A 26020-nucleotide genomic window follows, 5' to 3' on the forward strand; every position below is an offset into this window, starting at 1 on the left:
ATAAACAATAAATATCGAGAACATGAGATGAAGAGTCCTTGAAAGTGAGTCCATAGGTTGTGGGAACAGTTCACTGATGGGGCAAGTGAAGTTGAGTCTAGGACCAGAGGTCACAGCCTCAGAGTACAAGGATGTCCCTTTGGAACAGAGATGAGGAAGAATTTATTTAGGCAGAGGAGGGTGTCCTCGATCCTGGGAAGGGTTGTGCTTATGATAGAGCTGGCTGAATCTGCAGCTTTTCAACCTTTCGCACTGATGCCTCCACATCAGACGTTAATACGACCGGTCGGAATGCTCTCCACAGCACATCCGTAGAAATTTTCTAGAGTTGCTGGTAACATGCCAAATCTCCTCCAGCTCATAATGAAATAAAGCCACTGATGTTTCTGGTTTGTAATTGCATCAATATGTTGGTCTCAGAATAAATCTTCTGACACCCAGAAACTTGAAACTTAAAAGTGAGTGTTGGAGGCAGAGACTCCCAGAACATTAAAGTATTAAGACAATCGCCAAGGCGTGGAGAAGAATAAACAGTTGGCATTTAGGGCCGAGGTCTTTTATCAGGTCACGATGAAGGGTCTCAGCAAAAATGTTGTGTGTTTATCCCACTCCATAGACACTGACTGACCTGGTGAGTTCCTCCAGCAATTTGTGTGTGTAGAACTTGTTTCTCCGCTATGCTTTACCGCTTGAAACAGCAGGCAATAGCATTAACCAGCACACAGGCAAATAATCACTAGTCCTGAAGCTCCACTACAATACTTAGTATTCCTTTTTATTCTCATTCTGGAAACGAGAATTGTGATGGAGTGTTTCCTTCCAGTTTCACAGGTAATTGAAGATCATTTCATTGGAAGCTGTGCAAATATTTGTCCTTGTGTTTCAGCTTCACTGATTTAGGTTTTTAATAAAGATGGAGCCTGTTTGTTAATTCTTAGGGACTGTATTGATGAGGCGTGTTCCTACGCTCATAAAACGCCGACCATTTCTAGCTCCTAGCCTACGGTTGTAGATAGGAACGGCACAAGCACGCAATGCTAGTGATTACAGATCGGGGTTTAATTCCCACTGCTGTCGGTAAGGAATTTGTACGTTCTTCCCGTGACCGCGTGGGTTTCCTCTGGGAGCTCCGGTTTCCTCTCCCATTCCAATGCTGTCTCCTCTTCCCGTGACTGTGTGATTCCTCCCGGAGCTCCAGTTTTCTCCCACATTCCAAAGACATAGTGGTTAAGGTTAAAGTTAGTGACTTGTGGGTATGTTATGTTGTCGCTGGATGTAGGGTGACACCGGCGGGCTGCCCCCAACACAATCTTCGGACCATGTTGGTTGTTGATGCAAACAGCGCATTCCACTCAAGTTTCAACTTCCTTCGTCGGGGCTGAAGAGGGAGATTTGCAGACGCTGGAGATCTGAGCAACACACTCAAGATGTTGGAGGAGCTCAGCAGGTCGGGCAGCATCCGTGGAAACGAGCAGTCGGCGTTTCGGGCCGAGACCCTTCGTCGGGACTGAAGAGGGAGATCTGCAGACGCTGGAGATCCGAGCAACACACTCAAGATGTTGGAGGAGCTCAGCAGGCCGGGCAGCATTTTTCAGGTCGGGACCCTTCAGCAGGACCGAAAGGCATTTTGTTTGGGTTCCACAGAGTCAGCAGTTGATTGGTCCACTTAAAAACTGCAGCCACTCTTTCCCATGGGTTGTCTTGTGCACCATGGCAACGATTTTCAGTTCTGGAGGGGGGGGGGGGATATAAAGTGGGAGGCTTGGTCTCTCTCTCACTTTCCTTCATCCCCAGGGCACGCCTCACAGAACCACTGGAAAGGTATGCTCCGCCCACACTTTTAGCAAAGTATCTGTTTGGTGTATATTTAACTTTGTAGTTTGTGTAGCTTGGGAGAACTTAAACATTAGGCCAAATTTTGTTACTGTCAGTAAATGAATGAATAATATGCTCATCTGTAGTCAGTGCCTTCTGATTCACTCACCAGAGTGGGGAACCCGCTTCCTCGTTACAAAAGTTCACAGTAAATTTTGTTACTAAAGTACATGTATATCATTTTCTTGTGGGCATACTCATCAAAATCCATAGAATAATAGTAATCAAACACGAGGAAATCTGCAGATGCTGGAAATTCAAGCAACTCACACACAAAATGCTGGTGGAACGCAGCAGGCCAGGCAGCATCTATAGGGAGAAGCACTGTTGACGTTTCCGGCCCAGACCCTTCGTCAGGTCTCGACCCGAAACGTTGACTGCTCCTTTCAACGGATGCTGCCCGACCTGCTGAGTTCATCCAGCTTGTTTGTACGTGTTGATTTGACCACAGCATCTGCAGTGTACTTTGTGTCAGGACGAAGCTGCCTGACCTGCAGCGTTCCACCAGCATTTTGTGTGTGTTGCTTGATATAATAATAATAATAATCATAGCAGAATCAATAAAGGGCCACCCAACTGGGACACTTAACCAGAGTGCAGAAGACAACAAACTGTGTGAATGCAAATATAAATAAGTAGCAATAAATAACGAGAACATGAGATGAAGAGTCCTTGAAAGTGAGTCCATAGATTGTGGGAATAGTTCAATGATGGGGCAAGTGAAGTTGAGTGAAGTTATCTCCTTTGGTTCAAGAACCATATGGTTGAGGGGTAATAACCGTTCCTGAACCTGGTGGTGCGAGTCCTGAGGCTCCTGTACCTCCCTCCTGATGGCAGCAGTGAGAAGAGAGCATGGCCCGGGTGGTGGGGGTTCCTGATAATAGATGCAGTTTTGCTGCGACAACGTTTCATGTAGATGTGCTCAATAGTTGGAAGGACTTTATCCGTGATGGACCGGGCCAAATCCACTACCTTTTGTAGGATTTTCCACTCAATGGTAGAATGAGGGAACACAATATAATCCTCATAAAGGGATCAGAAGTGGTGAGGGTGAGCAATTTCAAGTTTCTGGGTGATAATAAGTTTCTGAGGATCTAACCTGGTCCCAGTTATAAAGAAGGGAAGACAGTGGCTATATTCCATTAAGAGTTTGAGAAGATTTCGTTTGTCACCTCAAACACTCGAAAACTTCTACAGATGGACCGTGAAGAGCATTCTGACTGGCTGCATCACCATCTGGCATTGGGGGGTGTGGTGGGGGGAGTCCATTGCGCAGGATCGAAGAACAAGCATAGAAACATAGAAAACCTACAGCACAATACAGGTCCTTCGATCCACAATGCTGTGCCAAACACGTACTCACCTTAGAAATTACCTAGGGTTGCCCTCTATTTTTCTAAGCTCCATGTATCCATCCAGGAGTCTCTTAAAAGACCCCATTGTATCCGCCTCCACCACCATCACCGGCAGCCCATTCCACACACTCACCACTCTCTGCGTAAAAAACTTACCCCTGACATCCCCTCTGTACCTACTACCCAGCACCTTGAAACTGTGCCCTCTCATGTTGGCCTTTTCAGCCCTGGGAAAAAGCCTCTGACTATCCACACGATCAATGTTGCAGAAAGTTACAAACTCAGTCATGGGCACTAGTCTCCGTAGTATCCAAGACAGCTTCATGGAGCAATGCCTCAGAAAGGCATCATTAAGGACCCCCATCACCCAGGACATGCCCTCTTCTCATGGCTACCATCATAGAGATGGTACAGGAGCCTGAAGGCACACACTCAACAATTCAGGAACAGCTTCTTCCCCTCTGCCATCTGATTTCTGAACGGACATTTTGAACCCATGAACCCTAACTCACTTTTAAAAAATTTATTTCTGTTTTTGCACTGATTATTTTTAACTTAACTATTTAATAAACATATATATACTTACTGTAATTCAGGTTTTTTTTTCTCTGTTAGTATGTATTTCATTGTACTACTGCTACAAAATGAACAAACTTCACAATACATGCCGGTGATATTAAACCTGATTCTGATTCTGACTCAAGGGCATTGGTGTTTCCTACCAGGCGGCGATGCAGCCAGTCAATACACTCTCCACTGCACATCTGTCGACGTTTGTCAAAGTTTTAGATGTCATGCTAAATCTGCACAAACTCCTAAGGAAGTAGAGGCCCTGTCGAGCTGTCTTCATAATTGCACCAACGTGCTGGATCCAGAAATGCAGAAGGTGGTGTTGCGGGTAAAGAGGAAGTGCAGTGCCGCTGGACATTCAGATAAAAGGGTCATGACGAAGTAGAGTGAGAGATCAGGAATTCCTCTTTATCGTATTAGAGAATATTATATTTTTGTAATTGCAAAACGTAAATCTAACCGTGAGAAAAAGCTGGAGCCAGCAATGTGAGTCTAACTTCAGAGTTCACTTTACGCGAGGCGCGCACGTGTCGTGTGGTAGCCTCGTGATGTATGCAATTCAAGCATTTTCCCGTCGAGTCATACAAACGCACAGGAAAGAAACAGGCCATTCGGCCCGTCTAGTCCGTGCCGGACCATTTAAATTGCCTCACTCCCGTTGACCACCACCCTTCAAACCCCTCCCATCCGCGTACCTATCCAAACTTCTCTTAAACATTGAAACCGAGCTCGCATGCACCACTTGCGCTGGCAGCTCGTTCCACCCTGTCACCACCACCTGAGTGAGGAAGATCCCCCCCTCACGTTCCCCTTAAACTTTTCACCTTTCACTCTCAACCCATGACCTCTGTCCCACCCAACCTCAGTGGAAAAAGCCTGCTTGCATTTACCTTATCTATATACCCCTCACAATTTTGTATAAATCTCCCTATTATATAAACAACAAAGAATGCTTAATCGAACAAAATATTTGCAAGATTACTAAATGTTACTGATATATTACATACACAAGAGATGTGTTCAAGAGTCTTAAAGCAGCAGGGTAGAGGTTACACTTGAGCCTGGTTGTACGTGCTCCCAAGCTTTTGTTGAAGATTTAAAATCTTGTGCGAGGCAAGAGGATTAAAAGGCATAAACAGATTAGTAATACGATTCAGCCACGGTATTACTGAATGGTGGGACAGGCTCAGGAGGGGCTGAAACGCCTACCTGTGAACAAGGCGTGGTTCAGTGGAGATGATGTAGTCAAGGAGGACTGAGCCGACAGAAATTACTATACAACAGCAGCCTTGAAGGACTTTGCAACACCCTGCAGTCAGCTCAAAGTAGATTTATTATCAAAGTATGTATACATTACCGTATACAACCCTGAGATTTGCTTTCCTGCAGGCATTCACAGTGGAAGAGAGTCAATGACAAACTACAACAAAGACCGGTAAGTAATCAATGTTCAGGCAAAGACAAACCGTGCAAATATGCAAAATAAGCAAATTATAAAATAAAGTTATAAATTAATTAGGTAAGAAGTGGAGAGAGTGGGCATTTTCAAGTTCCTGGGTGTCGAGATCTCTGAGGACCTAACTTGGTCCCAACATATCGATGTAGTTATAAAGAAGGCAAGACCCTTATCCACGAATTCTGCATGCGCGAATTCAACCAACCGTGAATTGCGAAAACCCAGAAGTGCTCTTCTAGCATTTGTTGTTTGAGCATGTACAGACTTTTTCTTGTCATTATTCCCTAAACAATGCAGTATAACAACTATTTTACATAGCATTTACACTGTATTAGATATTATAAGCAATTTAAAGTATATGGGAGGATGTGCGTGGGTTATCATGGCTTGGGATCGAAAAAAATCGGAAGTTCTCTTACTAAGTAAGTCAGAACAGGTACATCCGGTATTACTTAGCGTCAGTTAGTCAGTTTGTCTTAGTATATAGTATATATTTTGCCTTTCTATGCATATAAAACACCTAAGAATGTATGTTTCAGCGCCGGGCTCAGGAGCCAGTGACAGATGCACTTTCGAGTGCGCTCTCCACCCACCGTGCCGGTTTGATGTGGAGGATCAAAAACTCAAAACCCCAAAACCCAATAATTAAACCACTGCGTTGCTTAGTAATAATTGTAGCTTTCATCGGGGCAGGGCCTTTCTCACTTTATCCTTTAAAATTGTTCCGATTGTTGACTGGCGTAGCCTAACGCTTTTCCAATGACCGATGGCGTTTCACCTCTTTTCGATCGCTTTATTATTTCCACTTTATTTTCAATTGTTATCGTGATTATTTTCGTGAACAGAAACACTGTGGATTCAGAGTTCTGCCGCCGTGTCCTAATGTCCACCGCACTGAGACAGGTTAAATAAAGTCTGGGGTTCCGCTGGGTCCTAAGATCCACCGCACTGCGACAGGTTGAATAAAGGACTTGAGCATCCGCAAATTTTGGTATCTGTGACGGGTCCCGGAACCAATCCCTCGCAGATAAGGAGGGCCGACTGTACTTCATTAGGAGTTTGAAGAGTTTGGCATGTCAACAAATACACTCAAAGACATCTATATTTGTATCATGGAGCACATTTTGACAGGCTGCATCACTGTCTGGTATGGGGGGTTAGGGGTTACTGCACAGGACCAAAGGAAGCTGCAGAGGGTTGTAAATTTAGTCAGCTCCATCTTCAAGGAACAGTGTCTCAGAAAGGCAGCGTCCATTATTAAGGACCTCCAGCACCCAGGACATGCCCTTTTCTCACTGTTACCATCAGGTAGGAGGTACAGGAGCCTGAAGGCACACACTCAGCGATTCAGGAACAGCTACTTCCCCTCTGCCATCCTATTTCCTAAATGGACATTGAACCTGTGAACACTACCTCACTTTTTTAATATATAGTATTTCTGTTTTTTGCACGATTTTTAATCTATTCAATACACATATACCGTATTTATTTATTTATTTAACTTGTTTTTTCTTCTATATTATGTATTGCATTGAAGTGCTGCTGCCAAGTTAACAAATTTAAGGACACATGCCAGTGATAATAAACCTGATTCTGAGAGTGACTTCTTCAAGCTCATCAGCTTAGTTCTACCGTTAATGTTTCAAGGTGGATGAGGTTCTGTCAAAGGCCCTGATCTAGAGCTGCACTCAAACTTCCGTTCCTCACTGCGATGGCTCCCACTCCGAGGGCTCACCGACCGGCCGTTTCTCGATATCCCAAGGGCGCGGCCTGGAAGATGGACGCACCTTCGAGGTTTACATTGAGGGACGAGCCAATTCTATGCCGGTACCACAAACTGAAGCGCTGCTGGAGAAAACATCGGGAACTGCGGAGCAACTGTCAGGGACTCCGTACTGGGATCACCTCTCTCTCTCTCTCATTGGTGGGGAAAGTTTGTTTGTTGTCTCTCATTGGTGGGGAAAGTTTGTTTGCTGTCTCTCATTGGTGGGGAAAGTTTGTTGCTGTCTCTCATTGGTGGGGAAAGTTTGTTTGCTGTCTCTCATTGGTGGGGAAAGTTTGTTTGCTGTCTCTCATTGGTGGGGAAAGTTTGTTGCTGTCTCTCATTGGTGGGGAAAGTTTGTTGCTGATTCTCGAGCCAGAGGACTCGGGAAAAGCAACGCAACGGGATTAAACACCGTAAATCAGCGAGTTGATTTGTCTATGTCTCCCCTCCCGATGAGCGACACCTCTCTGCCCCTTTATCAGGGTGAAAGACAGCCTGTGGTACATTGAATTTGTTGGGTTTTTGTTGTACATGGTCTCCTCTTGGGGGCTTGGTGGGAGAAGGGTGCTGATGCCTTGGGGGAGGGGAGAGTTGATGCTTCGCTGCTGCTTGTGCATGGGGGTAATAGGGGGGCTTTGGGGCTCTAACATTTTTACTGTCTCTCATTCTTTGGGGCACTCTTTTTTTGTGGATGTCTGTGAAGAACAAGAATTTCAGGTTGTATATTGTATACGCTCTCTGACATTAAATGGAATTATTGAACTATTGAATTAATAATAATAAATGGATCTATGGATAGATAAAAAGATAAATAGATAAACAGACAGATAGATATATAGACAGACAGACAGAGAGAGAGATAGATAGATAGATAGTTAGATAGATAGATAGATAGACAGGCAGACAGACAGAGAGATAGATAGATAGATAGATAGATAGATAGATAGATAGATAGATAGATAGATAGATAGATAGATAGATAGATAGATAGATAGATAGATAGATAGATAGAGCTTTATAAAACTCTGGTTATGCTCCATCCAGAGTATTGTGTACAGTTCTGGTCACTCTAGGAAGGATGTGGAGGTTTTGGAGAGGGTGTAGAAGAGTTTTACCAGGATGCTGCCTGGTTTAGAGAGGAGGTGCTATCATGAGAGGTCGGATAAACCTGGGTTGTTTTCTCTGGAGCGACGAAAGCTGAGGGGAGATCTGACAGAGGTTTATAAGATTATGAGAGGCATAGACAGAGCGGACAGACAGTATCTTCTTCCCAGGGTGAAATGTCTAATACCAGAGGGCATGTATTTAAGGTGAGAGGGGGTAATTTCACAGGAGATGTGAGGGGCAAGTTTTTTTTTGCAGAGAGTGGTGGGTGTCTGAGGTGGTGGTAGAGGCAGATACATTAAGGACTTTTAAGTGACATTTAGATAGGCTCAATAGACAATAGACAATAGACAGTAGGTGCAAGAGTAGGCCATTCGGCCCTTCTAGCCAGCACCGCCATTCACTGTGATCATGGCTGATCATACACAATCAGTACCCCGTTCCTGCCCTCTCCCCATATCCCTTGACCCCGCTATCTATAAGAGCTCTATCTAACTCTCTCTTGAATGCATCCAGAGACTTGGCCTCCACTGCCTTCTGGGGCAGAGCATTCCACATATCCACCACTCTCTGGGTGAAAATTTTTTTCCACATCTCAGTTCTAAATGGCCTACCCCTTATTCTTAAACTGTGGCCTCTAGTTCTGGACTCACCCATCAGCGGGAACATGCTTCCTGCCTCCAACGTGTCCAATCCCTTAATAATCTTGTATGTTTCAATCAGATCCCCTCTCATCCTTCTAAATTCCAGTGTATACAAGCCCAGTCGCTCCAACCTTTCAACATATGATAGTCCCGCCATTCCGGGAATTAACCTTGTGAACCTACGCTGCACTCCCTCAATAGCAAGAATGTCCTTCCTCAAATTTGGAGACCAAAACTGCACACAATACTCCAGGTGGGGTCTCACCAGGGCCCTGTACAGCTGCAGAAGGACCTCTTTGTTCCTATACTCAATTCCTCTTGTTATAAAAGCTCATGGATGAAAGAAAAATTGAAGGATATGGACATTGTGTTGTAATAAGAGATTAGTTTAATTAGCCATTTGATTCTTAAGTTAAATTGTTGGCACAACATTGTGGGCGGAAGAGTGCGTTCTTGTGCTGTACTGTTCTATGTTCTAAGTTCAATGGATAGACAGATAGATAAGATGATAAGGCCTCCAGAGTTGACCATGTGTCCTAGCTGTCTAGATACATTTACATAATTTATTATTATATTGTAATTTGCCCTCTACTGTGCCTATTGTCTTGTTTATTATTTATTGTACTGTCTCGCACTGTTCTGTGCACTTTATGTCGTCCCGTGTAGGTTTGAGGTCTATTGTCATTCTATGTTGTTTCACATAGTCTAGTGTAGTTTTGTGCTGTTTCAGGTAGCACCGTAGAGGAGGGTGGTGGTGGTGCTACCACCCTCCTCTACGGAAGTGAGATGTGGAGCCTGTATGCTCACCAACAAAAGAGGCTGAACACCTTTCACCTGCGCTGTCTCAGACACATCCTCCAGATCTCATGGAAGGACAGAGTACCAACAACAGAGTCCTTGAGCAGGCCGGGCTGCTTAGCATGTGGACCCTTCTGAGATAGCGTAGACTGCGGTGGCTGGGGCACGTCCATGGGATAGAGGATGGAAGAATACCAAAAGACATCCTATACGGGGACACGAGTGAATCTGCAGATGCTGGAAATAAATAAAAACACAAAATGCTGGCAGAACTCAGCAGGCCAGACAGCATCTATGGGAGGAGGTAGTGACAACGTTTCGGGCCGAAACCCTTCATTAGGATCCTATATGGGGAGCTGGCCTCTGGTAATCGACCAACTGGACAGCCCCATCTGCACTTCAGGGATGTATGCAAGAGAGACCCGAAAGACCTGGAGATCAGCGTGGATAGTTGGGAAGAGCTAGCAGATGATCACGGCAGATGGAGGCAGGAACTCCACCAAGGTCTCGAAAGAGGCGAAGAGAAGCTGAGGCGGGCGGCCGAGGAGAGGCGCATACGCAGAAAGCAGAAACGTCAAGAGGTGGACCTAAAGACACTCATCACACTTGTGCTATATGCGGCAAGGACTGTCACTCCCTGCTGGGCCTCTTCAGTCACAATCGACGCTGCAGACCACCGTGATTAGATTTTTCAAGGGCTCAACTCCATGGTCCCTTGAGGCTGATGGCTGCCTATACCTATAGCACCATGTAGCACCATGGTCCTGGAGGAACATTGTTTCATTTTTACTGTGTACTGTACCAGCAGTTATGGATGAAATGACAATAAAAGCGACACATCAGGCAGGGCGGTACAAAATGGACAGCAAGCTGTTGCCTATGTAGCAAGCTCCCCCTCTCAATGCACCTGGTGAGCCCAAAGGAACGGCCGAGACCGATACAGTTCGGCACCAGCAACGTTGCAGGAGTTGGCAGTCAGCGTTGAGCTCAACATAGGACTGCCTTAGAGACCCCAGCTCTGGATTTTCCCCTCAGGATTTACTCCCAAAGCCTTCCCCATCATGAGTGGGTCTAACTGCAAGGCAGCGGAGGTTTGAGATCAGTTTTCCTTCTCCTAGATGGGCTGCCAACCATGGCTGACAGACCCCAGCTGCCCGAAGCGACTGGTGTAAGGCACCAGTAACCCGCCTTTGCCCCTTCTCATGTCAGTAGAAACAATTTGGCCGGGCTTAGTAGCAAAACCACATGTGAAGGCCAGGAGTTGGAGTTGGTAATCAGAGGCTATCTGAGATGCACTCAATTGGGAGCATTAAATAGGTAGTGGAGCCACTATCACGCCTGGCTATAGCAACTTTAAGGACAGATAGAGAAATAGATCATACTGAGAACATGAGTTGTAGAGTCCTTGAAAGTGAGTCTGTAGGTTGTTGAATCAGTTCAGAGCTGGGGTGAGTGAAGTTATCCACACTGGTTCAGGAGCCTGATGTGTGGAATCAGTTCAGTGTTGGGGTGAGTGAAGTTATCCACACTGGTTCAGGAGCCTGATGTGTGGAATCAGTTCAGTGTTGGGGTGAGTGAAGTTATCCACACTGGTTCAGGAGCCTGATGTGTTGAATCAGTTCAGTGTTGGGGTGAGTGAAGTTATCCACACTGGTTCAGGAGCCTGATGTGTGGAATCAGTTCAGTGTTGGGGTGAGTGAAGTTATCCACACTGGTTCAGGAGCCTGATGTGTTGAATCAGTTCAGAGCTGGGGTGAGTGAAATTATCCACACTGGTTCAGGAGCCTGATGTGTTGAATCAGTTCAGTGTTGGGGTGAGTGAAGTTATCCACACTGGTTCAGGAGTCTGATGTGTGGAATCAGTTCAGTGTTGGGGTGAGTGAAGTTATCCACACTGGTTCAGGAGCCTGATGTTTTGAATCAGTTCAGAGTTGGGGTGAGTGAAGTTATCCACACTGGTTCAGGAGCCTGATGTGTTGAATCAGTTCAGTGTTGGGGTGAGTGAAGTTATCCACACTGGTTCAGGAGCCTGATGTGTTGAATCAGTTCAGTGTTGGGGTGAGTGAAGTTATCCACACTGGTTCAGGAGTCTGATGTGTGGAATCAGTTCAGTGTTGGGGTGAGTGAAGTTATCCACACTGGTTCAGGAGCCTGATGTGTTGAATCAGTTCAGAGTTGGGGTGAGTGAAGTTATCCACACTGGTTCAGGAGCCTGATGTGTTGAATCAGTTCAGTGTTGGGCTGAGTGAAGTTATCCACACTGGTTCAGGAGCCTGATGTGTTGAATCAGTTCAGTGTTGCGGTGAGTGAAGTTATCCACACTGGTTCAGGAGCCTGATGTGTTGAATCAGTTCAGTGTTGGGGTGAGTGAAGTTATCCACACTGGTTCAGGAGCCTGATATGTGGAATCTGTTCAGTGTTGGGGTGAATGAAGTTATCCACACTGGTTCAGGAGCCTGATGTGTTGAATCAGTTCAGTGTTGGAGTGAATGAAATTATCCACACTGGTTCAGGAGCCTGATGTGTGGAATCAGTTCAGTGTTGGGGGTGAGTGAAGTTATCCACACTAGTTCAGGAGCCTGATGTGTGGAATCAGTTCAGTGTTGGGGTGAGTGAAGTTATCCACACTGGTTCAGGAGCCTGATGTGTGGAATCAGTTCGGTATTGAGGTGAGTGAAGTTATCCACACTGGTTCAGGAGCCTGATGTGTGGAATCAGTTCAGTGTTGGGGTGAGTGAAGTTATCCACACTGGTTCAGGAGCCTGATGTGTGGAATCAGTTCAGTGTTGGGGTGAGTGAAGTTATCCACACTGGTTCAGGAGCCTGATGTGTGGAATCAGTTCGGTATTGAGGTGAGTGAAGTTATCCACACTGGTTCAGGAGCCTGATGTGTGGAATCAGTTCAGTGTTGGGGTGAGTGAAGTTATCCACACTGGTTCAGGAGCCTGATGTGTGGAATCAGTTCAGTGTTGGGGTGAGTGAAGTTATCCACACTGGTTCAGGAGCCTGATGTGTGGAATCAGTTCAGTGTTGGAGTGAATGAAGTTATCCACACTGGTTCAGGAGCCATTTACCTGTTTACATGGTGTCTGGCCAGGAACGGACCCACGTTTGAAAGCAGGAGCATTTTACCTCAGTAGATCTTGCCACATTTCTGTGAAGTGATTGCTGCGCACTCTTCCCTTCCCTCCTTTAAATTCCTTTTTAATTGCGTGTTGCGAATTTGCATATGGAAACAGCACAGCTGTGTGTTTACAGTACATAACTCTTGTAATAGCTGTATCCTTAGGCAATTAAAAGCTGTTGTTCAGGGCTATCATTAACCAACACAGCATCAATGAGTTCTCCTCCCACTCCGTCTTTTTTGGGCTTTTTCTTGCAATTATGCCTAATTATATGTTAAACAGACAACGTCCATCTTGTTCAGAGGAGAGGTGTGTGTGTGTGCGCGCACAAAAACACGCACACACACACACACACACACACACACACCCATACACAGATACACGCATATGCACCAACACATACATATACAGTATATACATACATGAATTCCTGGTGAAACAGGACACTGTCACCCCCAAACTTCTACAATTGCACAGACCCATCTCCCATCCACTAACTCACACAGTTCAGTTCCTCCATGTTGGCGATGGCCTAACCCTGTTCCAACGAGAGAAAGGCAACCGGGTGTGAATCCTTTGAAGGTGGGGAGCTCGCTGAGCACCAGTCGCAGTGGTGAGGTCTCAATGCACGAGTGAGGTGATTGGAAACCAGGCCTTGAGCACGCAGGCTGCAAACACATTGCAGAGACACACCACGAACACTGCAAACACAGCCCACTAACACACACCCGTCAACACAGCCCACAAACACAGTCCACAAACACATACCTTCAAACACACACTGCAAACACAGCCCACTAACACACACCCGCAAACACACACCTGCAAACACAGCCCACTAACAGTCCACAAACACATACCTTCAAACACACACTGCAAACACAGCCCACAAACACATACCTTCATACACACACTGCAAACACAGCCCACTAACACACACCCGCAAACACAGACCACTAACACACACCCGCAAACACACACCTTCAAACACAGCCCACACACCCCCGTAAACACAGCTCACTAACACACACCCGCAAACACAGCTCACTAACACACACCTGCAAACACAGCTCACTAACACACACCCGCAAACACAGCTCACTAACACACACCTGCAAACACAGCCCACAAACACACACCCGCAAGCACACACTGCCAACACACAGTGCAAACACACATCACAGACACGCACACCTTGAACACTGCGAGCACTCACAGCAAACACGCACCACGAACACACCACAAACTCAGACATTTCATAAACACGGGCTCATCACAAACACAGAGAAGTACAATGCACATACACACATGTGGCATAAAAAGCATCAGACCAAAGGGTCAACAGCTTGTCCATAGATGTTGCCTGACTTATTGAGTTCCTCAAGCATTTTGTGTGTGTGTGTCACACATATCACCCCCATATATATATGACACAGACACAGAGACACACACACACACACTCTCTCTCTCTCTCTCTCTCTTTTTCATTTTGCCCACATACCTCTCCTTCACATCCCTAAGCTGAACCCATCTTACTTTCTCTGTGTTCCCCTCCCTATCTGCTCCCTTCTCCCTCTCCCATGTCGGCTTCCTCACCTCAACTGCTCCCCCATCTTAAACCCAGTTCCCCTGTTCCTTCCCTCCCTCCCTCCTCATTCCGCTAACCTCAGTCCATCCCCCACCCATCATCATGTTTAGGGCCTCTACACACCGTGGATTAGCGAGACGGTTCTCCCGCTGCGGAATAAACCTGCCCTCGTTACCAGAAGCCTGTCAGCTGCTCACAATGGGCCTGGTGTTTGGGAATCACTGAGGCTTAGTGGGAGATACGGGGCGTTTCCAGGCTTGGCTGCCAGACCTGTTGGGTGGGTGACCTGTAATCAGGAAGCGGCCTTGGGGAGGGGGATGGAGAGAGTGGGAGAGGCCTTAATCTGCAGCCACAACAACCATCCTGTTATATATTTAATATTTCAATAATCTTGAGTATATATAGCTTGATTAGGTGTTCTTGTTTATTAAGATAATTAATTATGGACTATATGTACAAAAACGTTAATTGCATACATGATCTCACTACCATGTGCTACGTGTGCGCTTTGCTTGAAGTAAAAGGTGAAGTCACACCCGTACTTTCAGACTCCCCACACCTTCCTTTGGATTTGCCTAATACTTCAAAGCTACAAAACAGAACAGATCCAAACCAGCGAGTACCGAACTGTTTCACCGCGCGTAAACGTACCCTGCTGCCTCGGTGACTCTGAACACTCTCAGCTCAGAAGTTTCACCAACACAAGATGACGGAGGTCCAGCATCTGTGTCCTCTGGTCTTCGACTCCCCCACCACAGGAAACATCCTCTCCACATCCACTCTATCTGTGTCCTCTGGTCTTCGACTCCCCCACCACAGGAAACATCCTCTCCACATCCACTCTATCTGTGTCCTCTGGTCTTCGACTCCCCCACCACAGGAAACATCCTCTCCACATCCACTCTCTCTGTGTCCTTTGGTCTTTGACTCCCCCACCACAGGAAGCATCCTCTCCACATCCACTTTATCTGTGTCCTCTGGTCCTAGACTCCCCCACTATAGGAAACATCCTCTCCACATCCACTTTATCTGTGTCCTCTGGTCCTAGACTCCCCCACTATAGGAAACATCCTCTCCACATCCACTCTCTCTGTGTCCTCTGGTCCTAGACTCCCCCACTATAGGAAACATCCTCTCCACATCCACTCTATCTGTGTCCTCTGGTCCTAGACTCCCCCACTATAGGAAACATCCTCTCCACATCCACTCTCTCTGTGTCCTCTGGTCTTCGACCCCCCCACTATAGGAAACATCCTCTCCACATCCACTCTATCTGTGTCCTCTGGTCCTAGACTCCCCCACTATAGGAAACATCCTCTCCATATCCACTCTATCTGTGTCCTCTGGTCCTAGACTCCCCCACTATAGGAAACATCCTCTCCACATCCACTCTATCTGCGTCCTCTGGTCCTAGACTCCCCCACTATAGGAAACACCCTCTCCATATCCACTCTATCTGTGTCCTCTGGTCCTAGACTCCTCCACTATAGGAAACATCCTCCCCACATCCACTCTATCTGTGTCCTCTGGTCCTAGACTCCCCCACTATAGGAAACATCCTCTGCACATCCACTCTATCTGTGTCCTCTGGTCCTAGACTCCCCCACTATAGGAAACATCCTCTGCACATCCACTCTCTCTGTGTCCTCTGGTCCTAGACTCCCCCACTATAGGAAACATCCTCTCCACATCCACTCTCTCTGTGTCCTCTGGTCCTAGACTCCCCCACTATAGGAAACACCCTCTCCATATCCACTCTATCTGTGTCCTCTGGTCCTAGACTCCTCCACTATAGGAAACATCCTCCCCACATCCACTCTATCTGTGTCCTCTGGTCCTAGACTCCCCCACTATAGGAAACATCCTCTGCACATCCACTCTATCTGTGTCCTCTGGTCCTAGACTCCCCCACTATAGGAAACATCCTCTGCACATCCACTCTCTCTGTGTCCTCTGGTCCTAGACTCCCCCACTATAGGAAACATCCTCTCCACATCCACTCTCTCTGTGTCCTCTGGTCCTAGACTCCCCCACTATAGGAAACATCCTCTCCACATCCACTCTATCTGTGTCCTCTGGTCCTAGACTCCCCCACTATAGGAAACATCCTCTCCACATCCACTCTATCTGTGTCCTCTGGTCCTAGACTCCCCCACTATAGGAAACATCCTCTCCACATCCACTCTATCTGTGTCCTCTGGTCCTAGACTCCCCCACTATAGGAAACATCCTCCCCACATCCACTCTATCTGTGCCCTCTGGTCCTAGACTCCCCCACTATAGGAAACATCCTCTCCACATCCACTCTATCTGTGTCCTCTGGTCCTAGACTCCCCCACTATAGGAAACATCCTCTCCACATCCACTCTATCTGTGTCCTCTGGTCCTAGACTCCCCCACTATAGGAAACATCCTCTCCACATCCACTCTCTCTGTGTCCTCTGGTCTTCGACCCCCCCACTATAGGAAACATCCTCTCCACATCCACTCTCTCTGTGTCCTCTGGTCCTAGACTCCCCCACTATAGGAAACATCCTCTCCACATCCACTCTATCTGTGTCCTCTGGTCCTAGACTCCCCCACTATAGGAAACATCCTCTCCATATCCACTCTATCTGTGTCCTCTGGTCCTAGACTCCCCCACTATAGGAAACATCCTCTCCACATCCACTCTATCTGCGTCCTCTGGTCCTAGACTCCCCCACTATAGGAAACACCCTCTCCATATCCACTCTATCTGTGTCCTCTGGTCCTAGACTCCCCCACTATAGGAAACATCCTCTCCACATCCACTCTATCTGTGTCCTCTGGTCCTAGACTCCCCCACTATAGGAAACATCCTCTCCACATCCACTCTATCGAGATGGAAGTTTAATGGGCAATGAATGAATTCCATTTGGTAGCTGCTGGTGGTTCTACGTGAGAAGGCAAGAACCAATCAATTGTGAGCAGCTTCTGGCCGTTATCTAAGAAAGGATGTGCTGACATATGAGAAGGATCAAAGGCGGTTCACAAAAATTATTCCAGGATTATAAAGCTTGTCATGTGAACAGCATGTGATGGCTCTGGGCCTGTATTCACTGGAATTCAGAAGAATGAGGGGTGACCTTATTGAAAGCTACTGAATGGTGAAAGGCCTTGATAGAGTAGATGCAGAGACGATAGTTTCCATGATGGGAGTGTGTAAGACCAGAGGACACGGTCTCAGAATAGAATGGCATCCTCTTAGAACAGAAATGAGGAGGAATTTCTTTAGCCAGCATGTGGTGAATCTGTGGAATTCTTTGCCACAGGCAGCTGTGGAGGCCAAGTCTCTATGCATATTTAAGGCAGAGGCTGATAGATTCTTGATTAGTCGGGGCATGAAAGGGAGAAGGCAGGAGATTAGCGCTAAAAGGAAAATGGATCAGCCATGATGAAATAGCAGAGGAGACTCGATGGGACAAATGGTCTAATTCTGCTCTTGTATCTTACAGTCTTGCAATAAAAAAAAACCTGAATTTAAAGTAAAATAGATAATGCACAAAAAAGAAATTTAAAAAAGTAGTGAGTAGTGTTCATAGGTTCAATGTCCATTTCAAAATGAATATTACGCTGTGTAGCAGCCATGTACCATATTAGTCAATTGGATGTCTCCTGGTCTACAATTTACCCTCTGTTGTCTGAGTCCTATTCATGTAACCGGGTGTTGATTGCATTCACGCATATGCAGACATGTATTAGTTAAGTGGGAGTTTCCTGTTCTGATCTGCATTTTAAATTTAATCTACAATCCATATTCAGATCTGAAGGTCGGCTGCTGAAGTTAACATTTGCTATACACCCTAACTCCAGAATAGGTTCTAACAGCCTTGATAGAGTGGGTGGTGGAGAGGATGTTTCCTGTCGTGGGGAAGTCTAAGGCCAGAGAACACAATCTTAGAATAGAGGCATGTCCACTCAGAATGGAGGAATTTCTTTATCCAGAGAGTGGTGAATCTGTGGAATTTGTTACCACAGGTGGCTGTGGAGGCCAAGTCATTGGGTATATTTAAGGCAGAAGTTGAGACATGAAGGGATACAGGGAGAAGGCAGAAGATTGGGCTGAGAGGGAAAATGGATCAGCCACAATGAAATGGCAGGGCAGACTTGATGGGCCAAATGGCCTAACTCTGCTCCTGTGTCTTATGGCCTTAATAAATCTAACTGGGAGCTCAGGACAAACCAGTCCGGAGAATTTAGGCATCACACACTGAGGGATTAAGAGGAAGGGTGGAGATATTCTCCCCAAGGGAAGGTGGATGAACACATACAGAAAAAAGGCATAAGCACAAGAGATTCTGCAAATCCACAGCGACACACACAAAATACCGGAAGAACTCAGCAGGTCAGGCAGCCTCTATAGAGAGGAACGAAGTGAAAGAGGAGGAAAGGAAAACAAGGTTCAAAGTTCAAAGTAAAGTTTATTATCAAAATACATATAAGTCACTACATAAAACCAAGACTTATTATCCTGTGGGCAGGCTCAAGAAATATTTAGAATAGCAAGTACAAAAGGATCAATGAAAGATCAACCAGAACATAAGATAATGAGATAAAGAGTTGCTTAGTTGTAGCAACTGTTCTTGCAGGTCACCCTTGGGCAAGGTGCTTAGCCCCCCCACCAATCAGGGTCATGTGAAGCCATGGGAACAGGTGGTGGATGGTTGTACGAGCAGCCTGTGTGTATCACAAGTCCTAGTTATGCGACCACTGACACCAAGCAGACAATCTCTGAAGGGTAGTGATAATGGCTGGGGGGGTCACCCGTCTTGTAAAGACACTGCCCAGAAGAAGGCGATGGTAAACCACTTCTGTAGGAATATTTGCCAAGGACAATTATTGTCATGGAAAGACCATGTCACCTATGTCATACAACATGGCTCATAATGATGATGTCACACAACATGGCACATAATGATGATGATGATAATTGTGTAAAGAGGGAAGGGAGGAACGTGAACAGGCATTGCTCCTCTGTGAAATAACTGTGTCACGTTCGGCATCTCATGTTCCTGATTAAGCAGGGTTTTGTTAATATGATGCACTAATTTCCATTGGTTAGACAACACTAAAAAGAGGTATGGAGACATTTCTTTCCCACTAAGTTTACCTGGGAGCAGATTTGATGAACCAGGGTTGAGAGAGTAACCCTCAACCCTGAAGATGCTGGAAACCCAGAGTAACACATGCAAAAAGCTGGAGGATCATTGACTGTTTACTCTTTTTCATAGATGCTGCCTGGGCTGCTGAGTTCCACCTGCACTTTGTGCGAGTTACTCTGAGAAAATTGAGTGTGTTAGGGGCAGTTAGGGTGGTGGTATAGGTGGGGGGGGCACCCTGACCAAGGGGACAGGACCTGTAAATAGGGTGCAGGGAGGTTTTGTTGAACATACAACCGAAGACAGAAGAAGGTCTTTCGATCCCCTCAAGCCTGCTTTACCGTGGCTGATCAACAAGCCCCTTTCCTACCCTTTCACGCTCCCACTCTCACACCCACCAACCCCCCGAGAGGCCACTTCAACCTCGGACTTCACTCCAGGCTTCACCAATCTTCGGACACCAGATTTGTCTCTCCAGCTCAAGCAAGTTTATTAATCCTGCCCGACTGAGAGAATTCCTTATATCTATCACCACTCGTGCAAAGATCAGCCATGGTGAAACAGGCTTGAGGGGCCAAATGGCCGCCTACTGTCTTCAACTGAGTGTTCAAGAAATCAATCTGCATGACCTGTGACATTGGCGGTCATAATCTATCCATGTCTTGTGAGCTTGTGATGACCCTGATTGTTCTTGGCAAATTTGTCTGCAGAAATGGTTTGCTATTGCCTTCTTCTAGATGGTATCTTTACAGATGGGTGACACCAGCCATTATCAATACTCTTCAGGGATTGTCTGCCTGGTACCAGGTCTTGTGATCATTCACCACCTGCTCCCATGACTTCCTAAGACCCTGATTGGTGGGGGGGGGGGGGGTTGCTAAGCAGGTGCTACACCTTGTGCAAGGTTGACCTACAGCGAGAGTCCCCAATGTTTTTCGCACCGCGGACTGGTTTAATATTGACAATATTCTTGCAGACCAGCTGACTGGTGATGGGGACGGGGGGGGGGGGGCTGTTAATCACAACCAGAATATAGGTGATAAGTCACTTGTAAGTGGCTAATACACTCAATTTCGTTTCCAAAAGGGTTTATCTAACGAATGCCGGCAGAGATGTTACGTCAAACGTACTTTTCAGCCCACCGTCATTTGCAAGCTCAAGGAGTTGATTTTCTTCCCGCGCTGACATGGATGGCACGTGGGTAATGACCTCGCGTGCGTTCAAGTTCCAACAGTGGGCGTGACAGGGAATGAGGAAAGGTGCAGCTGACTCATATCGTTTCATATTGCCAAATCATATTGTTTCCTCGCGGCCCGGTGGTTGGGGATCACTGACCACTTAGGGAAGGTGCGCTTTACACCTCCTTTGGTAGAGACGTATCTCTGCTCCGCCACCCAAAGTAAACCATTACCAGCATCAATACCAAAATCCTGCTGAGCTCCAATGTACTCGAAAAGTGGGTACTCGAAGGAATCTCCCTTAGCTTGCCTCGGAATTAAACAGAGGTTCGGTTTGGTGAAGGGTTTCTCCTTGCATTTTTGCAATGAGAGTGAAGAGGAGGAGTTGATAGCTGGTGGAATACCAGACAAGCGAAAAGCAATCAGTTACAATTCAATCAGAGTAACTCTCCATTTTAATGTCTCTAGAGCGAAACCAGCAATAAATCACAGATTTTATGAGCTACCTCTTGTACTGAGATCAGAAGCAACACAGCTGAATGACTAAGCAGCTCTGGCGAAACATTAAAAACAGTTTTTACCCTTAGAACAGAACCAAGAGACAAACATTCCAGGAGATTTTCAAAATGGCGGTTGAGTTTCCTTTTGGGAACATTTCAGGGTCTGTACAGTTGACAGGAGTCACATAAATTCACCCCATTTCCAACTGGCCTTGTCACCTTTGTGTTCTTCCTCTCTAACTCTCATCATTAACTATTTCATCAGTTTCCTCGGAAAACGTTAAGTATGACCATTATCAGTATTTACAGATTTACGTGGAAGGAGTTCTATCCAGGATGTAAAACAGCCACAGCTCTGCCCAAGATTGCAAAACAAAAATGCAAAGAGTTCGCAATATAGTCTAGTCCAAATATTCCTCCCCTCCTCCTCCTCTCTTTTTCTTTTCCCCACTCTGACCTTTTACCTCTTCTCACCTACCTATCACCTCCCCCTGGATCCCCACTTTCCTTCTCCCCTCTGGTCCGCTCACTCTCCTCTCCTTTCAGATTCCTTCCTCTCCAGCCCTTTACCTTTTCTACCCAACTGGCTTCACCTGTCATCTTCTAGCTAGCCTCCTTCCCCACCCCCCCACCCTTTTACTTTGGCGTCTCTCCCTTCCCTTCTCAGTCCTGATGGAGTGTCTCGGCCCAAAACGTTGACTGTTTAGGGTTTCCATGGTTGCTGCCTGACCTGCTGAGTTCCTCCTGTGTTTTGTGTATGTCGCCATGGAGTGATCTGTCCAGATGGTATGCAAACAGAAGTCTTTTTTCTGACTGCACTTTGATATAGGCGAAGATAATGAACCAATTACTGACTGCCAACTGGATGGCCAATCAATAGCTTGTCCCTATGACGACCCCTGTTCTTGCCCTTTCGGAGACGTTCCCTCATCCTAATTACAAGAGATACCGTAGGTGCTGGAAATCCTGATCAACACACACAAGATACTGAAAGGAACTCAGCAGGTCAGGCAGCATCTATGGAGGGGAATAAGTAGTCGGCATTTCAGTCTGAGACCCTTCAATCAGGACTGCATAGATGCTGTTGAGTTCCTCCTGCATTTCGTGTTTCCTTTATCCAATTCGTTCCTTTCCCGCCACCATTGCAACTTAAAGACCCACGCTGAACAAGGATCCTTGACCCGTATCTCTCTCCACAGACGCCGCCGGATCTGCTGAAAGCTTCTAGCAATTTTTGCTCCGATTTCAGGATCCGAGACGATTAGAGACAGGCCCGGCAAGGTGTGATCTCAGGAAGCACTTCTTTGAAGACGTGAGTTTTTAAAGCTTCATACTTGCGAACTGGGGACACATTATGTGACCACTGACTGGATACAGTACAATTAAACCTGGTATGTTGTTGCTGTCAGACCATGCCTGACCATTCCTTGTGTGCGACGCAACCATACTAGTAAGTCGGAGTCACAGAATAACAGAGAACTACAGCAGAGAATAGGACCTTCAGCCCATCGAGTCCATGCGGTACTATTAGTCTGCCTAGTCTCATCGATCTGTCCCAACCATACCCCCCTCCCATTCATTAACTTATCCAAACTTCTCTTAATCATTGAAATCACCTCTGCTGGCAGCTTGGTCCACCAACTGAGTGCAGAAACTCCCCTTCACGTTCCCCTTAAACTTCTCACCCCTCACCCTTACCCCATGACCCCTAGTTCTAGTCTCACCCAACCCTCACTAGAAAAATAGCCTGCTTGCATTTACCCTCTCTGTGACCTTTCACTTTCACCTGAACCCCATCTGGTTCATAATTCTTATCGACCGTCCATTCTTCAACCAACATCGAGAAGCATGACTTTCTCTTCATTTTCAATCCCCACCCACGGTGAAGTCCATCCACAATGTTTTTACAACAAAAAAGGACACCATGGAGATAGCTAAATGACTATCAAGGAATTTCTTCTCTCCAATGAATTTTTGGAATTCCAGACCACAGATTATACATACAGTCAGGACTGACATAGACAGGGCAATAGGGCTGATGCTGAAGGAACTCAGCCCGTCAGGTAGCATCTGTGAAGGAAAATGCCTCAGTTTGAAACCCTTGCCCAATCCCATTCATATTCTAGAATCGGGCTTTGGCTTGCGTCTGAAACGGAGAGGAATTAGGACAACAGGAAACTCAAAGGATTTGTGGATTGGGCAGGGAAGCTGAGTTCAGACCAACAATGGAATTGCCCACGATCTTATCAAATGACACAATATCCTCAAGGGACTCATTCCTGTTTTCAGGACTGTCCAATACAGTCAAGAATAATAGTGATCATTGAAAAACCATGACCGCCCACACGAGGGCCCGACATAGTTGTTTCTGCAAAGTTGCATCACCTTACCTTTTACAGAGATGTTCGGCGGGGGCCCCTCAATCCGGAGGTTCCATGGAGGGTCCCCCAGGTTGGCGAAGTCCCTCATGCGGAGGTAGCTGATGGTCAGCCGGATGATGGAAGCCTTGTCGAGCTGGCTCGTGATGGCACCCGGTAACGGGAGCATCTTCGCCAGCTCGTAGAACTCGAAGTTCTCCTTGCCTCGTCGGAATCGGGCAGCATTGCGAGACTTCTCCTTCCGTAGGGCCTGCAGGCTAGGAAGAGAGGGGGGAGAAAAAAAGATCTAGATTCTTTCCACGGTCTTTACCAATCGCTCATCTTTCTCAACCCTCAAAGTCATGCATGTCAGGAGAGATCCTTCTTCAGACTGGATCAGGTTAATGTAGAGTCACAGAGTTATAAGGCACAAAACCAGCTCCTTCAGCCCATCTTGTCCAAGCTGCTCACCTGAGTCGGTCACACCTGCCTGGCTTTGGCAATGGATTGTGACAGGTTTTATACCCATATGAACCTCAAACAGATCGACTGTGAGAAGGTGGTAAGTGCGCACGTGGGCCGATTTATCGCGCAGTGAATCGACTGGGCCTCCTGCACGCAGAAGGCTCTCTCTTTTTTGTGCGGGCTTTTGAGCGTTCCCATTTTCATCCCAGCGGGCCGGCTTCGCTGCTCCCTCACGGTAAGCTGCCCCTCGTGCACACGACTCAGTAAAAGAACGTTTTAATCCTACTACCCCTTTGATCGTTCTTGGTCTGGGTGCACGTAATGACATATAATAAGATGTCAGACTCACAGAATAATACAGCACTGAAACAGGCTCTTCGGCCCAACTGGTCCATTCTGACCCATCAAGGCTAGTATGATTTGCCCACATTTGGCCCTTATCACTCTACATCAGGGGTTCCCAACCTGGAGGCCAAGGACCCCTTGGCTAATGGTATTGGCCCAAGGTATAAAAACCTTGCTCTTTTCTCACTGCTGCCATGAGGAAGAAGGTACAGGAGCCTCAGGACTCGCACCACCAGGTTCAGGAACAGTTACTACCCCTCAACCATCAGGCTCTCGAACAAAAGAGGATAAGTAAACTCACCTCGACCCATCATTCAAATGTTCCCAAAACCAATGATCTCACTTTAAGGACTCATCATCTCAGCTTCTCGTTATTTATTGCTATTTATTTATACTTGCATTTGCAATTTGTTGTCTTCTGCAAAATCTGGTTGATCTTTCAGTGATCCTGTTATAGGTACTATTCTATAGATTTGCCGAGTATGCCTGCAGGGAAATGAATCTCAGGGTTGTATATGGTGACATAGGTGAACTTCATTAATAAAACTTACTTTGAACTTTGAACACTCTGTGTGAAAAATTTTCCCCTCAGGTCCCTTTAAATCTTTCTCCTCTGCCCTGAAACCTGTGCTCCCCTACTCTGTGAAAAAAACTATGAGCCTCCATGTTATCTACACTTCATGGTGTTACAAACGTCAGCGAAACAGGCACAGTCCGTCCAGCTTCTCCTTATAACTCAAGCCCTCCCATCCTTGTGAATATTTCAGAACCCTCTTTACCTCATTGTACACTATGAAAATTCCCATTAAACTTTCCCAGGACAGGGACAGCATGGGTTAGATACAGAGTGAAGCTCCCTCCACACTGTCCCATCACACACTCCCAGGACAGGGACAGCACGGGTTAGATACAGAGTGAAGCTCCCTCTACACTGTCCCATCACACACTCCCAGGACAGGGACAGCACGGGTTAGATACAGAGTGAAGCTCCCTCCACACTGTCCCATCACACACTCCCAGGACAGGGACAGCACGGGTTAGATACAGAGTGAAGCTCCCTCTACACTGTCCCATCACACACTCCCAGGACAGGGACAGCACGGGTTAGATACAGAGTGAAGCTCCCTCCACACTGTCCCATCACACACTCCCAGGACAGGGACAGCACGGGTTAGATACAGAGTGAAGCTCCCTCTACACTGTCCCATCACACACTCCCAGGACAGGGACAGCACGGGTTAGATACAGAGTGAAGCTCCCTCTACACTGTCCCATCACACACTCCCAGGACAGGGACAGCACGGGTTAGATACAGAGTGAAGCTCCCTCTACACTGTCCCATCACACACTCCCAGGACAGGGACAGCACGGGTTAGATACAGAGTGAAGCTCCCTCCACACTGTCCCATCACACACTCCCAGGACAGGGACAGCACGGGTTAGATACAGAGTGAAGCTCCCTCTACACTGTCCCATCACACACTCCCAGGACAGGGACAGCACGGGTTAGATACGGAGTGAAGATTCCTGCATATTGTCCTAGCACACACTCCCAGGACTATTCAACACACAGTTTAGGCAGTTATTTGATCCTATGCTCTGGAAGTTTTCAGTTTAGTTGGGTGGCATCGTAGCATAGTGGTTAGCACAATGATTTACAGTGCAAGCAACCTGGGTTCAATTCCCACCACTGCCTGTAAGGAGTTTGAGCTTCTCCCCGTGACCACATGGGTTTCCTCCCGGTGATCTGGTTCCTTCCACTATCCAGAGACGTA

At 46.7% G+C, this 26020-nt stretch overlaps 1 protein-coding gene across 4 annotated transcripts in view; it reads right to left on the minus strand.

The window, feature by feature from the left end:
* The window catches only part of npas1 (neuronal PAS domain protein 1), a 625083-nt gene that overhangs the window by 346691 nt on the left and 252372 nt on the right, over positions 1-26020 (minus strand). For all 4 annotated transcript variants that reach the window (XM_073029337.1, XM_073029338.1, XM_073029340.1 and 1 more), the window contains exon 3: positions 23469-23713. In XM_073029337.1, coding sequence (XP_072885438.1) covers positions 23469-23713 — 245 coding nt within the window. The remainder of the gene's footprint in view (positions 1-23468; positions 23714-26020) is intronic.

The sequence above is a fragment of the Hemitrygon akajei genome, chromosome 25 (assembly GCF_048418815.1).
Source record: "Hemitrygon akajei chromosome 25, sHemAka1.3, whole genome shotgun sequence".
Lineage (NCBI taxonomy): Eukaryota > Metazoa > Chordata > Chondrichthyes > Myliobatiformes > Dasyatidae > Hemitrygon > Hemitrygon akajei.